The sequence below is a fragment of the Zonotrichia leucophrys genome, chromosome 2, assembly GCF_028769735.1.
Source record: "Zonotrichia leucophrys gambelii isolate GWCS_2022_RI chromosome 2, RI_Zleu_2.0, whole genome shotgun sequence".
Taxonomy (NCBI): Eukaryota; Metazoa; Chordata; class Aves; order Passeriformes; family Passerellidae; genus Zonotrichia; species Zonotrichia leucophrys.
Window position 1 is genome coordinate 39423591 of NC_088171.1, and position 15598 is coordinate 39439188.

The 15598-nt window shown below is 37.3% G+C and overlaps 1 protein-coding gene across 10 annotated transcripts in view; it reads right to left on the reverse strand.

Annotated features, from left to right (window-relative positions):
- THRB (thyroid hormone receptor beta) overlaps positions 1-15598 on the reverse strand; it is a 169301-nt gene that overhangs the window by 32419 nt on the left and 121284 nt on the right. The window contains exon 1 of one of the 10 annotated variants that reach the window (XM_064704639.1): positions 4455-4902. The exons of the other annotated variants lie outside the window; for them this stretch is intronic. Coding sequence (XP_064560709.1) covers positions 4455-4902 — 448 coding nt within the window. Of the gene's footprint in view, positions 1-4454; positions 4903-15598 lie in introns of those variants that run through there. 10 annotated transcript variants of the gene reach the window in all.

The following is a 15598-nucleotide window of genomic DNA, read 5'->3' on the forward strand; positions in this document are numbered from 1 at the left end:
TCCATGCTCCCAATAAAACATTCCCAAGTACCGTACTTAGGTTGTTAATTTACCACAAAAAGATCCCCTGTACCACCAACAGGAACTTATGTAGAGCTCTCACAGAGGTGAGGCTGTGTTTTACAGGTTAGCAAAACACAATACCTGGATACTTTTACACCACCCAGAGAAGCTGGGCTTTAAATTCTTAGTGAGAATTTTCCCCATGTGGATTTGCTTTGCCAGCAAAGTCAAAATTCCCACGAATCTTTCATTTTCTTGTTTTTTCCCCCTCTGACTGGATTTAGGTTTGTTACTGAAAAACTAAACAGAATTGAAGCCTTCTGTAGATAGAGCTGTTCCAGCCAGGACGGCACCTGAGGAAATGGTACTTCAACATGGCACAACCTGTGTCTTACTTTCTGTTTCAAAATAAATCCCTTAAATATTTCTTATATTCTAAGCTACATCAATAATGCTTAGAAATGTGTCACATGTGCTATTTTTGTCAAGTGTTCCCTTAATACCATAAGGAAATTAAATTACATGAAACTGTGAAGGATAAGGAAAAAATGAAAAATTACTTTTCTAACAAACAAAAAAAAATTATGAACACTACCAGGGAATGTGGGTTTCTTACCTGTGATATGTTACTATTAAAGAGATTTATAGCTCTGCATATTGTTGTTCCCTTGGAAACAAATCACTTCAAAGAACACTGCAAAGATTTTAAAAACTGAAATATTCCTAAAATATTTTCATTTAATCTTTTAGGGTCCAATCCTGTAGGTTCATTTCATGCACACCTTTGAATTAAATTCTCTGATACAAGACAGTCAGACAGTGTCTTCTTTATCAGAAGTCTGAAAGTGGAGTAGAATAGTATTTTTTTCTTTGTTTTGTATTCCTATTTGAATATATATATCTTTACATCATGTCATGTTGAGCTTTTGTTGCCTCCAGTAATGTAATATCACAGTTGGAGTTTTATGAGTTCACATATGTCTGATTATGTGAACACATGGAAGTTAATCACCATCAGAATAAACCCTTCAACTCAAGCAAACAGGCCAGGAATAAAACAGAAATTTTGACACTGTAACGGCAGAAGATCCAAAGCTCAAACCTCTCACAGTCTAAGGTGTTAGTCCATTGTTCTAAAAAAGACAGGAATTATTTGGAGTGCCCCAAAGGTTTTTACATACTCACCCTGGTGTAAATCAGAAGTAAGTCTAACGCAGTCAGTGATATTAACTGGGTGGGCAAAAATAAGGCTGTGAATGCCTGAAAGGGGGAATCTGCAGAAGAGACCACCTTACACTACACTATTCAGCTCTTCATTAACTCCTGTTTTACAAATTATTACTAAGATTTTTAATTACAAACAATGAAATACCCCCATTAAGATGCACTTCTCTTGTGACTTAGCTTGGTTAGAAAACCCACCAAAATGAACCCACAGAAATGTTAAGGAAAGACAAAAATCCTGTCACGTCCCTCTGAACACTACAGCCCAACCAACAGAGGTCCCTGACACAGAAAAAAGAAGTATCATGCAGTGCAATTTAATCTGCTGTGGAATATTACCTGCAAGAGTCCTATTCTCCTGACTTTTTCCAAACTGTGCACCCCTGGTCTAGAGTCCTGGGTATCATAATGCTGCAGATAGGGGCCCTGCACACCATCCTAAAAGATTCAGCAGTGTCAGTATGTGGGAGGTATTGCAGAGCACTCTAATCAGAAATCAGTCAGGGCACTTCTGAAGGACCAAATGGAAGGATCTTATCTTGGTTGCTGTTCAGACTTCATGCATAAAGATGAATAAAAATCCAGGATTTACTAAAAATTTTACACATTTAAACACGTAGTTGCAAAGATTAAACATACTGTTCTGAACTCTTCACAGATTTGTATGCCTGGATTATCAGTTCCTAGTTTTGTAAAATGAATTTTTACACATTACAAAATAACTGTTATATTTCCTATTTATGGATTTTATTGTTGTCTGAATTGTCTCAGCCACCTCTGATGGTTGTGGGGAAAAAAAGATAAAATAGATCATGGCTTTTCTGAGCAAACACAAATCAGCACTTTCATAACATGGGCTACATTCCAGACAGATCTTCTCACATCATAAGGAACATATACTGAAAACTGCAATAGCTTTTGAGCAAAACTACTAATGTCATTTTTGCAACACCCATAAATTATCAAATACAACTGTCTCTGGGCCCACTCAATGAGTTACCATCTCTCTTTAATATATGTATTTGCACCACCTTATTTATTCACTTCATGCACTATTATCAAAGACTCAAAATGGTCCCTCAGAAGTATGGCTACGCAAACTTAGAGATTAACTAAGAAAACCTCAAACATCAGAATCCAAAATAACAACAAGCATTTACAAGAACAGAAAATTAATTTTTCATGGTTTTTATTTTATTTTGAAAACTCTACTTGCGACTAAATCATAAGGTAGGTAGGATTATGGAATTCTGGTGCATTTGACAGTTCCTGGAGTATGTCTCAGTGGAAGATAAGACATTAAAAAAATAATCTTTTTTTCTATGATACATTTATAACAGTTGAAGGAGAAAAAGCTAAATCTTTCTGACATAAAATGATTTCCTTTGGTTTGCAACAGATGCAGGAAGATTCAAACTAGCTGCCCTGTGGTACGAACTAGATGAAAATCTTACTTAGACAACAGCACACCTCTTTTCTCCACGTGTACCAACTTAGTTATTTCTCTAAAACTGCTCCTCTCACAAAACCCACTGTACCTTGGCTATGACATGACACTAAATTTGTCTGTGACTCATAAAATGCCAGTGTGATGTGCCTTTTATTGAAATACTTCAGACTCATTAGTCTGCTTGAATAACAAAGAATGTCATAGTTTATATTTAAACGTTCAGATACACTACAATTCCAGTTATCCCTCAAAATATTTTTGACACCTTGAATAAATTTGGTAAAAAGAGAATGGAGCTTGCTCTTTTCTGATGAGGACTCCTCCAGGGTTTGTGCTTGCTTTTTCTTGCACTATACATGACATGGATAGGTAGCACACGGTCTTGTCAAAAAGCATTTACTCCTTGAGATGTCAGCCAACAAATGAGCAAACAAAATTCTTGAATAGTTGGGAAGACTTTTAAGATGGTCCCAGAACAAATATTACTAAGAGTAATTATAGACCTGTGAGCCAGACAACCCACTTTGTTAAGCCTCCCCATATATCATAATTGGAAGACCCTGTTAGCAGACATCAGTTAATTACAGAGCTTATCTCTTGAGAAAGTAATGGCCAACACTTAAAACATGTACCTTTTTTGAGTCATTGCCTGCCTCAACTTCACATGAAAACATCAAGGTAAGAAGTTTCATTTGTTCAAAAGAAAAAAAAAAAACCCAAGCAGAAAACAGGCTAATTTAGCTTGACATAACATAATTAACAGGCTCCTGGATGGGACTGTCTGGGTTTGGTAGCCTCCTGACAGCCCTTAGTAAGACGTTAAAGCGATCAACACCTGACATCTGTTAGCAAAGAGGCATTCTGAGGTAAAGTACAACTAAATCTAAAGAAATCAGGTACTTAGACCAGTTTAACTTTTTCATGAGGTGATATCCTGCCTGACACTGTAATCTTTCTTCCTGGAGTGACGCAAGACTTAAGTAAAAGAAAACAACTTGTAATCCCCCCTCACAATATACAGTAATTATTTTTTAGGCAAAGAGCAATGAAGAACTATTTATCCAAGTTTAAAGAGGAATAAGAATAACTTAAGCACTACATTTGTGCTAATACCCTAGCAACTGTGATTCTTAAAGGGAGTTCCTTCAATGCTGTGCTGATGTGAAAACAACCTACCTCAGAGAAAATGGTTTACTCTCCTGACTAGTGAGGCAGAGAATATTCCTAACAAGAAGTCCCACTTGAGCTCTGTACATGTACCCACTGAGGGTATGGTTAATATTAAGAAAGAAGGCAAACAACACAGTCATTGTCGAGAGCTGAGCACCCTGAAAGTAGAAAAGAAGGCTTTTTTTTGTCTTTGCATTTTTAATGTATCAAAGATATGCTTTAAGAAAAAGGCCAAATTCAGAAAAGATTTTTGATCAGCTCATAAAGATCATAAGCAGAGAGACAAATACTTTTTAAAAGCTCTAAAAGAAGAGATATTATTCTGTATTAGGTATCACACAGAAAACCCCAGCAAGTACTAACCACATTGTCATAAGGGCTCTCACAAAGCTATTAAATTAAATAGAAGAGAAAACTAAAAAACACAATTACCACTGATAAAAAACAAATAAATTAAAAAAAGGTTGGTAGCTAGAAAACATCCCCACATAATATTGCTTTTACCAATGGCCAAACCCCTGACAGTAAACAAAGACATAAGCTGATTTTGCTTTTTGTTTTTTCTAAATACAGCATTTGCTGTGCTCTGTATGATAATGTCAGTTACCTTTACACTTTTTTTCTTCTTTTTGGTATTCCTGGGCACTTGACATAATTTGAAAGTTTGCTTTTGTATAGCCTGGCTGTAAAATTGTACTGGTCCAAGTTGAAGCATGTCGGCATTGCGAAAGCTGCTGTCCATTCCTCTGGATATCATAATTTTTGAAGTGTCTTTTCCTACAGAAATGATTTTCTGTTATGCCCACTACATTCCATTTGTGATTTCTGTCAGGAAGGTGAATCAGTCTGTCCCACAACGGGAGGCCACGTCCTGGATGTTTGGCAAATACTGCAGGGCTACAAACCGTTGGCTTTGCCAAAATCTTGCTCAGGTGTGGAGTTTTGGAAAGCAAGTGGTTCCCCAGCTCTCCTGATGCTGTGGTATTCCCGTGCATCTCCACTGGACTGCACTGATACGATGCAGAACCCTTCAGCCATGCCCATTCAGCCACCATAGCTCCCCTTCAGTAAAAGTGAATATAAAATTTTCCTGTCTGAGAATCCTGAAAAAGCAGGCAGATCTATGTGGACAGGCTAACACTAGATGCAACTTTCACAACATCACAACTACAACATGGGCCCCAGGGCAAGTTAACACCGATTTATTGCCTTGCTCATATGATCATTTGAGGTCTTGTAGGTCGAGGCTGGTCGTGAACAATTTTCAGATACTTAAAACACAAAACATCAAGGATTCAGCCTTGTTTGACTTTGCTCTTATCGTAGGCTGACCTGAGGGACACTCAGTTACCTAAGTGTGACATTCTTATGTGGGCATGCTTAGCAGTTCCGCTTTTGCTACCTACTGCCTTTCTCCGCCTGCGGTCACAGTGGAGTATCAGAGGTGCTAATTTTATCTCAGGAGCAAGGACATTTGGCTGCAGTGTGGATAATGAAAATACCAAAGCTGCATGATTTTATCTAACTGGTCATTGCTTATTCTTTGGTATAGAAGAACCTGAGATACCACTAGCTGAAAAATTTGTAAAACTAAATGTAGCCCAATTTCTATTTCTGGAGAGCAAAACTAAAATCAGTAGAAATGACCCAGCAAAGATCATATTCAGTATTTAAGAAATGGTTTTACTTTATATTATATGTAACAAAATTCAAATACAAAATAGCTGTTTAACTTGCATAAATAAAATAGCAAATTCCAGACATCTGATGACTGATACTCACAGTGGTTTTAATCACAATAAGATTCTGCTGCTCGAATCAACCTAAAAGTCAATTTTACATGCATTTCACTCAGTAAAGCAACATATTAGTAAGGGCATGCCAAATCATTAATTTCCAGAAAAAAATGATTCAAAGTAAATTGGGATTTCAGTTACCAGTTCCATCATAATATTGCTGTTTCTGAATCCTTTGTCTTAGGACTTCTCTTAAGCGGAATATTGTTATTACAGGACAAATTCAGAAAACTTAATCGTGGTTAGTTTTAAATACTGTTATCCTACTTTAATTCCTGTATGTACATACACCTTTCCTGAGTATATTATTTATAATAAATTTTAGATGTAAACACCTTTTTGCTGCTAAGAATACAAGCTCACCTGACATTTGCAGCTACAAGTCTGTTTCTTCTACTGACTGTATCTCAGCTGGACATCAGTAACACAAATTTGAGAAAGTACCTGGCATCACGGACTTCAATGCAAAGGGCAGGTAAGTTACCTACATACTTTGCTCTTACCTACTTACTTCTAGCTTTATAGATCTGCTCTTAGTTCAGACTTCATTTTGTAAGTAAAATTAAAAAGTAATTCTAAATGCAGGTAATATGGCAAGAGAGAATATCACTTGTAGGAGGATAATCAGTTTAAAATAGAATAGTGAAAGTAACCCAGAAATACTAGGCAATTTAAAAAATATAAAAAGAATAGAATATAAAACTTTTTTTTTCATAATTTGAACACTTTTATATTCTCTTGACTTCATAAATTTAAGCACAGAGAAAGAGATAGGGTTTCTCTGATAAGTTCCTCTGGGAACTGAGAACTTCCCTCAAAGATCTGAACTCACATACTTCATTTTTTGTGGCACAAAGAGGAACTGTGCACTACAAGCCACCCTTCCTCTCGACTTTGCATAACCTCAAACAGTGTACTTGGTTCAGCAGAAGGCTGCTTTCCCTTAAGTTCCTTCACACCCTATCTCCCTACGTGGATGACATTGCATCTTCTCAAATGTCAGAGTCAGGCATGTGCAATATACATATTAAAAATACTGGCATTTCTATAATGCACTCATAAATAGATCCATGTTTTGTCAGCTCCTTGAGCAGGCCAGTGATGCAACACAATTCTTGACTTTGTTTACAAAAGTCAGTTGTATCCTCAGGTACTCAGGTCTTGCTATTAGTCCTCAAGATCAGTGATTCATAATCCAGGCTGTTCAATCTAATTAGGCAAAAAATTCTATATATTTTCCTCAAATTTATCTTTAATATTAAAGGGCATCTTTGCTGTCTTTTAGCCTGTGAGGATTTGTGTTACCTTTGATTTTAACCAAAACCCATATATTCATGACTATGGTAAAAATTCTGTTCCCCAAGGATTCAGAGAGGGTGTCACACGAGGCTTATAGATTTTTACCTTTAACAAGGAACTCCAAAAGCCTTCATAACTTAAAAAATAAAATCAAAACAAATTACAAATCTTCCAATTTCTTTGTTAGGAAAGCATCCATGGGACTTTGAAATATGATTATAGACACATTCATATAATGAGGAGAAATTGATTCCATTATTCTATTTCCATCATTTGGAATTTACCCAGGCAGAGTTTACCAAAGCTAGCCAAACATCAAGAAGCTATATGCTCTCTTTTCCTTTTAGTTCCCTCTGAAATTTGTCTCACTATTTTGCCTGCCATGTTAGTTACAGTTCATTTAATTTTACAAGTTTCCACTTTATTTCACACATTCTCCTCAGCCACCAGGGACATTACACATTCAAGTTTTGCTAGTCAAAGATTAAGTTGCAAGGAACTACCACTGAAAGCTTTTATATTTTGTCTTCTCTTCTGGTACTTCCTATACTGAGTCACAGTGGATGTTTACGTCTTAAATTACTATTCTTCTTATTATAATGTTAAATTATTTTCATGAGAAGACTACATTATTTATTCTACTCCATTGGCTCTAACATATACTGCCTGAATTTCTCAAAGCCTTTTTTTTTCCTTTTTAGCAAAAACAAACAAACAAACAAAACCACTTGAAATCTCCTGCATCTGCTCTTGGTCTTGTCAACCCAAAATCTTTGATAAAGGATGATAATGTAATTTTGTCTCCACTTCTTACCTGTAAGAGAAGCATCTCTCTCTCCCTCTAGCTACTGTTAAAACAGGTATAATCAAGGCAGGAAGCAGTACAGCCTTCTGGGATGAACCATGACTAAAAACTACAGGCCCTGTTTCAGAGTAAAGAGGACTAACAAGCAGGGCCAGAGTTCTTCTCATCAAGGAATCACCAAACGATTTCAAAATGCACACTGTAGCAATAACTGGCATCTCAGCAGTCAACAGTTCAAAAGACTTCCTCAAATTCCCATCAGAATGTTTTTTTAAAGGCAAGTTTGTTTTTACAGAAGAAGAAAACTTTTAGCAAATGAACTGCCCATTAAGCTTACCTAAAAGAATAGGCAAGGGGAATCCCTAAGAATTATTTTATTACAAGCCAAAGCAAATACTCCTTAATGGGTAATTGTAAAGGTTGACCTATTCTCAGGCACGCAGTGTTATCTGAATGTCAATATATAAAGGACTACAGAAAAAATATGGAACAATTTATTTGTTTTCATCTCAGTTATGTGGTCTTTTTTCCCAATTTTCTACTAGTATCTGCCAATAGTGGTCAAAGAAGCAATATACAAAAAGCTCTGCCATTTTTAATACAACCCAAGCGAAGAGAGGCATTAAGTAGTATCTCCAGGAAAGATGGAAGGTGGTAGCCAGCCAGCCAGCCAGGAAGACAGTGTTTCCTGCTGGAATGAGCTGGATACCAACCTGAACTTTAATCCTGACAAAAACTCAGAGTGCACAAAATAAGACCAAAAACCACACTGAAAGAGTGCCTGTTCCCCATGCTCACAACAACCCCAGAGGCACTGCATTAAACTTCTCCTGCTGTGCCCTGAGAGCTACACTAATTTTCCTTGCTTGGGATCTGCCCTGTCGCAATCAAGGCTGGATTTGCATTACCATTATTACTGTTATTGCTTTATACCACAGTAGCTCCAGTTAACAGCTAGATCCACTGGTGACGAAAGCTGCTGTGACCACAGGGGCAATCAGTGCCTGCTCCGCAGAGACTGACTACATTGCTCACACTTTTTGGGGGAGTGCAAACATTTATTTTTCACCCTGAGCAACAGGCTGTCACTTAGACAAAAGGTAAATTAACAGTTCTGGAAAGTCAGAGGATTGCTGTTTTCCCAGTTACAAAGACACCAAGACACTTCCTCTAACAACAAAAAATTATTTTACATTCCAAAACTGCTCACAGCAGAATTTCCACAGAAAATTCTCTCTACACAGTATTTCAATCTGCAGCTGACCAAAACAGGGGCAATTAGGAAACCAGCTTGGAGCTCTCTGAATTGCCATTAACTTACTTGATTGCAAACGTACATAATAAAGTTCTGCCTTTTTGGATATTTGAGGTTTACTGAAAAAAGAGCAGCAAAGACAAAAGCACTTTACTGTTTTTTTTTTTTGTTTGTTTGTTTTGTTTTGTTTTGCCATTGAAGTGCAAGCATATAAGGACACCGAAGTAGGTTGGCTTCAGAGAGATCACCTAAGGCAAATATAATCAGGATTAGGACTGAGGGGTGCACAGTAGGTTGATGAAGCAGCCTAGCTTTGTATGGACCCAGACCAATAAAACTAGAGGATTTTTACTTGATGACTTGAGAGAAAAAAAGAAAAAAGCAACCAAGCTACAATTAAAGGACATGTCCCCAGTAAAGTCAACACCTGATTCATACCTTGTTCCAGCATTTTAAACCCCACAAACTATAAGTAAAAGCATGTAAAGTTTTCATGTGTGTTTGTGCTGGGAAAGACAAAATCATCTGTGTCAGCCAAGGCTAAGGTTCCATTTCTTCTTATTAATCTTGCTTCTTGAGAGCATTTTCTCTCATGAGAGAAGAGCATTTTCTCTCATTTATTTTGCTTCTTCTCTCATCTTCCTCTTTTATCTCCTATCCTTCCATTTTCTCCCAGGAAAAGAGCATAGCATTTTGTCCTTATGCTTCCTTATAAAAGAGGGAAACACTTCAGAATTGAGTTTCACAACTTTTAAACTAGGCTCACATGATCACTGAATAAGCAGAAGGATGGAGCTCAGCTCACAAAGACAAGCCAGACTCTTCTTAAATATGCAAATTTTGCCTCTGCAAATGTGCTAAATAAAACCTTTGAGAACATGTGATTTCTTTCCTGAATTTTTAAAATATAAAAATTACAATGCCTATAAAAAATTGTAGAGTAAAAGGAACTGTAGCAGGTAGAATGAACAATGTCCATTAGGTGATTTTCAATATTTCAGAAACATGTGCATATGTGTATGCTTGTAGAAGTAAACAGCCAGGGTTATTTAATCCAGGCTTGTTGTCCTGCTACTTGCTTTAGCAGTGGCAATATTATAAAATATTTAAATATTACATTTTAGAATATGGATTTAAAGATTAAATTTCAGTATTTCCAATCTTTTGGACAAGTATGAAATCACTAGGAAAGAAGAGTGCACAGATAATTACAATAAACTTTGTAAACAGTTTGTAATATGTAAGAAAAGGCAATATTAGGAAACTTGTAATAAGGAGTGTAATAGCTTTATCCTTGTTCTTGATACATCTTAATGAGCTCCTCTGTGAATCAGTGCAATCACTTTTTAAAAACATGCTAAATTTCCATTAACTTTTAAAGCAATATTACACATGCACTTATCAAGAGCTGGGGTTAACATTATGCTCAAATTTCTAAACATGAGAAAAAATTAATCAGAGAAAAAGAATACCCAAAAGAACCTGGCAGTTCATCTGTAAATTAACCAGAGGCAGTTCTGAGCACAGAGAAGCAAATTGTTCAGGGTTTTTGGTATGCAAAGAGCTCTCTGAAAACCTGTCCTTTGAGAAGTGAACAGGAATTGTATAGACCAAAACAGAATCTTGTAGCAGCTCCAGATAAAACAAACTTACCAAAAGAAATGAATGACCAAAGCTATATGGAGAAAAGCAGTAAAATACCAGGATACACCATGGAACTAGAATGGTGGTGCTAACCAATACAGCCACATAGATACTATAAATGCATTCTTTCCTCCCACAGTTCTGCCCAGCACATGGGAGGGAGTTTTTCTGAGAAGAAGCTATAGCTGAACCACAGGGCTCACCTAGCTGCTGGTCTCCAACAGGAGTCATACATGGATACCCAGGGAAGAGTAAGAACAAAGCAAGCACATATGAGAGCTGCCACCAAGAGTCTCTCAAACCCCAGCTACTCCTCAGCCCAAGGGACTGACTGAGCCCTTGTGGCCTTTCTAAAATGCAGAAATACCCACTGGATCTCTCTTTGAACTACAGCCCAGTCTACTCTTGAGTACATTTTTTGTATTCACAGCCCCCTCTAGCAAGGAATCCCAGTGTCTGTCCTCATGTGCAGAACCACCTCCCTGTTTTAAAACAATATTGATTTAGTCCCCCACAGACAGCAATCCACCTCTCCAGGGCTCATTTTACAGACTACTGTTTGTGGGAATATGGGAATGTTAATGGATGTTTACTCTCTTCATGTTGTGTTAGATAATTCTTGTAATGCCTGGGAACCTACTAAAATAAAAGTGAGAAGACAAAACACCATTTTCAGAATATGGCTCAAAATACATAAAACATATCTTTAAAAACAAGTAAGTTACAGTGAAACCATTTAGTAAATCATTCAAATCACTTCTACAAATCACTTTAGATCACTGCCACGTTTTTCTGAAATCCTGATTCTGAATATTACTTTCCTCACAAGCTTTCAAATTAATTCACATGGTCTTCCCCTAATCTCTCATTAGACCTTCCATTTCCTCCCACTGGGGAGTGTACATTTGGCTGCTGCTTGCTAACAAAATCCTGGGGATACAAGCACATTATTGAAGCTTTTTTCTTTTTTCAAGGTGGTGAAACAGTTCAAGTTATTTTGGTTCTAAAACTGCTTAAAGAGAGATCTTGAAATAACACCTCCCATTGAGGGACTGAGGTTTGAGTAATGGCCAGGTAAAACAAAAAAAGGTACTAAAACTAGCAGTCTTGACAGATATGCAATTTGTTATAGACAAAAAAGGTAAATAAACAAATAAGTTTTGCCCAAACAATGCAGCCAAAGCTTCTTCAGTAAAAAAAGACAAACTTGGATGTGAGGAGAGAATTCTTTTAACTTCAAATAAACTCAAGCTTGGTACAGATCTAAACCATTTTCAGAAACACAACAAAGCAATAGTGAAAGGCCTTCGTGTATGACAACACTTACAAATTTCCTTAAACATTTGTCTTTTTTTTAAGATAGCACTGCAGCAAATCTGATGCTTTTAAAGAACTTAATGAGAAGTGCATTTAGTGAATGTAGAAGGTATTTTCATATGGAAATAACTGGAAAATGCCTGAGTGGGGTAAATTGTGATCCCACAATTTACCAACAGCTTTACAATTGGCACAAAAAAAAATAAAGTCCTCTCTATGTATAGGGATCAATACCAAGTACAAATGTTGTAAGTTGATTGGTCTGACATACAGTTATCAGAAGAACTAAACAGCAGCTGTGGTCAGGCTTTTCAGGCTTTTCAAGATCATAAAATGGCAGGCTGTAACTCCTGTGGCAAGCACAGCAAAGTGCTTTATTTTATAGGCTATTGGGGAAGACTTAGAAAAAAACCAGAAGGACATTTTACTCCTTTTAAATGACTATTCTAAAAGCTTCTTGGCTGCAAAATGAACAAGTACATTTTATACTGACAGCACTTTGCAGTTCTCCTTTACCTGATGTCAGTAGTGAAAGACAACTACACAGTCTAAGAATTACACTCAAAATTTAAAACACAACAGTCTGCTCCCAACAGAAATAAATTTCAGAAAAATGAGTTTTTAAAAGAAACAGCTCTGGCTTAAAAAAAACTACTATAGAAAGGGACTAAATATACTGATAGATCATTAAAAAGAAAACAGAACAAACATATCAGCATTAACATAATGAAATATTCCTAAAATGACTAGCAAATGCTACAAAACTAAAAAAAATACTGCTACTACAAAAAAAAAGTTTGTTCTCTCTGTTCTTTGTGAAATCTAATCAGATCCCCCTCCCCCTCTTTTTTTTTTTTTTCTGAAAATGTGTGATCTTTTGAGGAAAAAAGCAGCAGGTATTCGTAAGTTGGAAAGAAAATATAACATATTAAAGAATTGCATAAAATTTGAAACATTAAAAAATGTTTCCCAGACTACTCGGCTTTTGTATTTATACAGCACTTTTACAAAGCACTTTTAAAAATATTAAATTTTTGAACCAAAAAATTAACCCAGAGTGTCTGTAACCTAGAACTTAGCAAGTGTGATATTTTTAACTGCATATTCAGAAATGCGCTTCTAAGTAATAAGAGCCATCATGGAGTGATTCATAGCTTCATGCAAAAACATCCCACAATATAAATCTTGTTAACCTTTTGAAAATCCCCAAAAGCTCATTACAAAGCTGCTGAATCCTGGCATAACAAAACCTTATATTAAAGTATTTACCATCCTCCTAAAAGTCCATTACTTAAAAGAAATAATACACTTGAGTTAGTCGGATTTTATCATGGTCTGGCAGGCAAAGAAGTGTCAGCCAATGATGTATGTCAAATTAAATTATCCTAGGAAAATCATTATAGAAATTTGGGAGAAATAATTTCTCAGCTGATGTTAAACAATAAACTGTTCTCTGCCTGAATTAATGCCAAGTTTACAGGGTAATGAGCATTACAGTGAAAAGACTCATGAAGAAAATGTGGTACCTTTCCTATTCTATTACTTTTCCCAGTTCTTGGAAACTATGTGCAACACCCTTGGAGACACTGGTTTTCAAATGGATTTGTTGCATGAAAGCTGATTAATTTCTTCTCCAAATGAGGGACCTGTTTCAAGAAACGTTGCATATTAAATTCTACTTACTGAAAATATGCATTTATGACATTTAAATTATATTCCCCAATGTAAGCACTTAATTTTATTATAATTCCTATCTTGATCTAACTTTACAGTCATTACCAAATAGAACAGTGTGGATATTTGAGTAGAAGCACAATGACTGGGTTGATTTTGAAGCTTCCAAGTAAAAGCAGAATAAAACCCCAGCCTTACTGAAATCAGTGGAAGAACTGCTGCAGCTTTTACTGGAATCACTATTACACTCTTTACATTCTCTCTTCATTTGCCATGAAAGTAAAATTATGAGATTTACTGCATTCTACAAATACTATTTTCCAGGTTTTAGAACGCTTTCTTGAATTTCTTCTTCAGTCTGCACTGCAGTAAATAAAGTAAGATGAAAATATGTCTCAAGATTTGTCCTGCATTTTGGGAGAAAATGTACAGAAGGGAGCCTTCAGTGATAGCTATGGCCAGTGAATAGTGATGCTAAACCAGAAGCTTCATAACAATGCTAAAATATAAAGAACTTTAAAAATTATTTTACATACTTGTTTATTTATTTTATTTTCTGTGGTGGTTTGACCAGGAAGAAGTGGGAATTCTGGGAAGCTGTGGTCAAACCAATGAAGGTTTTGAGTTTGAGACTGGCACCTGGTGTAGCCAGTGGGGTTTGGACACACCTCCGAGAATACACAGGGGTTAAAAAGCAGGGCTCTGCCCCTGGCAGGCTCTCTTGGGACGTCGAGGCGAAGAGGTCAGATCTCCCCCCCCCCGTCCAGCCGCTGCTGCTGCGCGGGGGAGGGGCAGCCACGTGGTAGGCCCTGGGCCTGGACAGAGATGGGAGGTGAGGAGGCCCTTGAGGATGGAAGGGTGGAAGATCCCAGGGAGTCAGCCCTCGGGCAGCCATCTCCCCCCCGCCCAGGAGGGAGAGAGAGAGCCGGCGACACCAAATGTGATAGCAGCCGGCCCAGGAGGAGAAGGAGGGGGGGGAAAAGAGTGCCCGGCCGGAGCGGCAGCGTGTGTGGGAGTGCCGCAGCTCCGGGACAGAGACTGAAAGTTTTAACCCCTCAACCATGACATTTTCTCAATGAGAAAATAATACTTTCCAACTTTTTTACTATTCTATCGTGCAACGTATGCACATGAAAGAACCTGCTCTTATTGCTAAGATAGAACTAATTTTATTATGCTGATAATTTTTTTTTTCTCAGACATTACTCTGTGGGCAGCAACTGTTGGTGTCAACTGTAAAACTGCTGATGAACACTGTTGTTGCAGCCCAGAAAACCAATCACACCATGGGCTACATCCAAAGCAGTGTGGCCACCAGAGCAGGGAAGGAGATTCTGCCCCTCTATTCCTCTCTCATGAGACCCCACCTGGAACACTGCATCCAGCTCTGGGCTCCTCAGAAAGGGAAGGACATGGACCTGTGAGTCCAGAAGAGGGCCACCACGATGATCACAAGAATCAAACACCTCTCCTATAACGAAAGCTTGAAAAAGTTGAAACTGTTTAGCCTTGTAGAGGGAAAGCTCTGAGGAGACTTTACTGTGGCTTTTTAGTACCTGAAGGGGCTGTAAGAAAGATGAGGACAAATTTTTTATCTTGCAAATGCACTAAAGACTGGTTTTACTGTCAAAGTCAAATTCTACAATCTCCTGCCAGAAAAACTTCTCTAGACTGCACTAGAACCTGAAGGCTTTCAGGCAGTGCCTACAAGTGGAAAATGCATACTGCAGTAGAAACATAACATATGGGGAGGAAAAATTATCTATCAAAACCACAGAATAATACAGCCTGTTATTTTAGCCAGCTGGTTTCGTTTCGTATTAGATTTCTGCTCCCATATTCAAGTGACTCAGTCACAGAATCTAAACTTCCATTATCATTCATTAGAAAAGGACTCTTGTCTGGCTCTGGATCATGGTATTTATGAAGTTTTTATACAGTTTGAAAGTCTTTAATTTCAT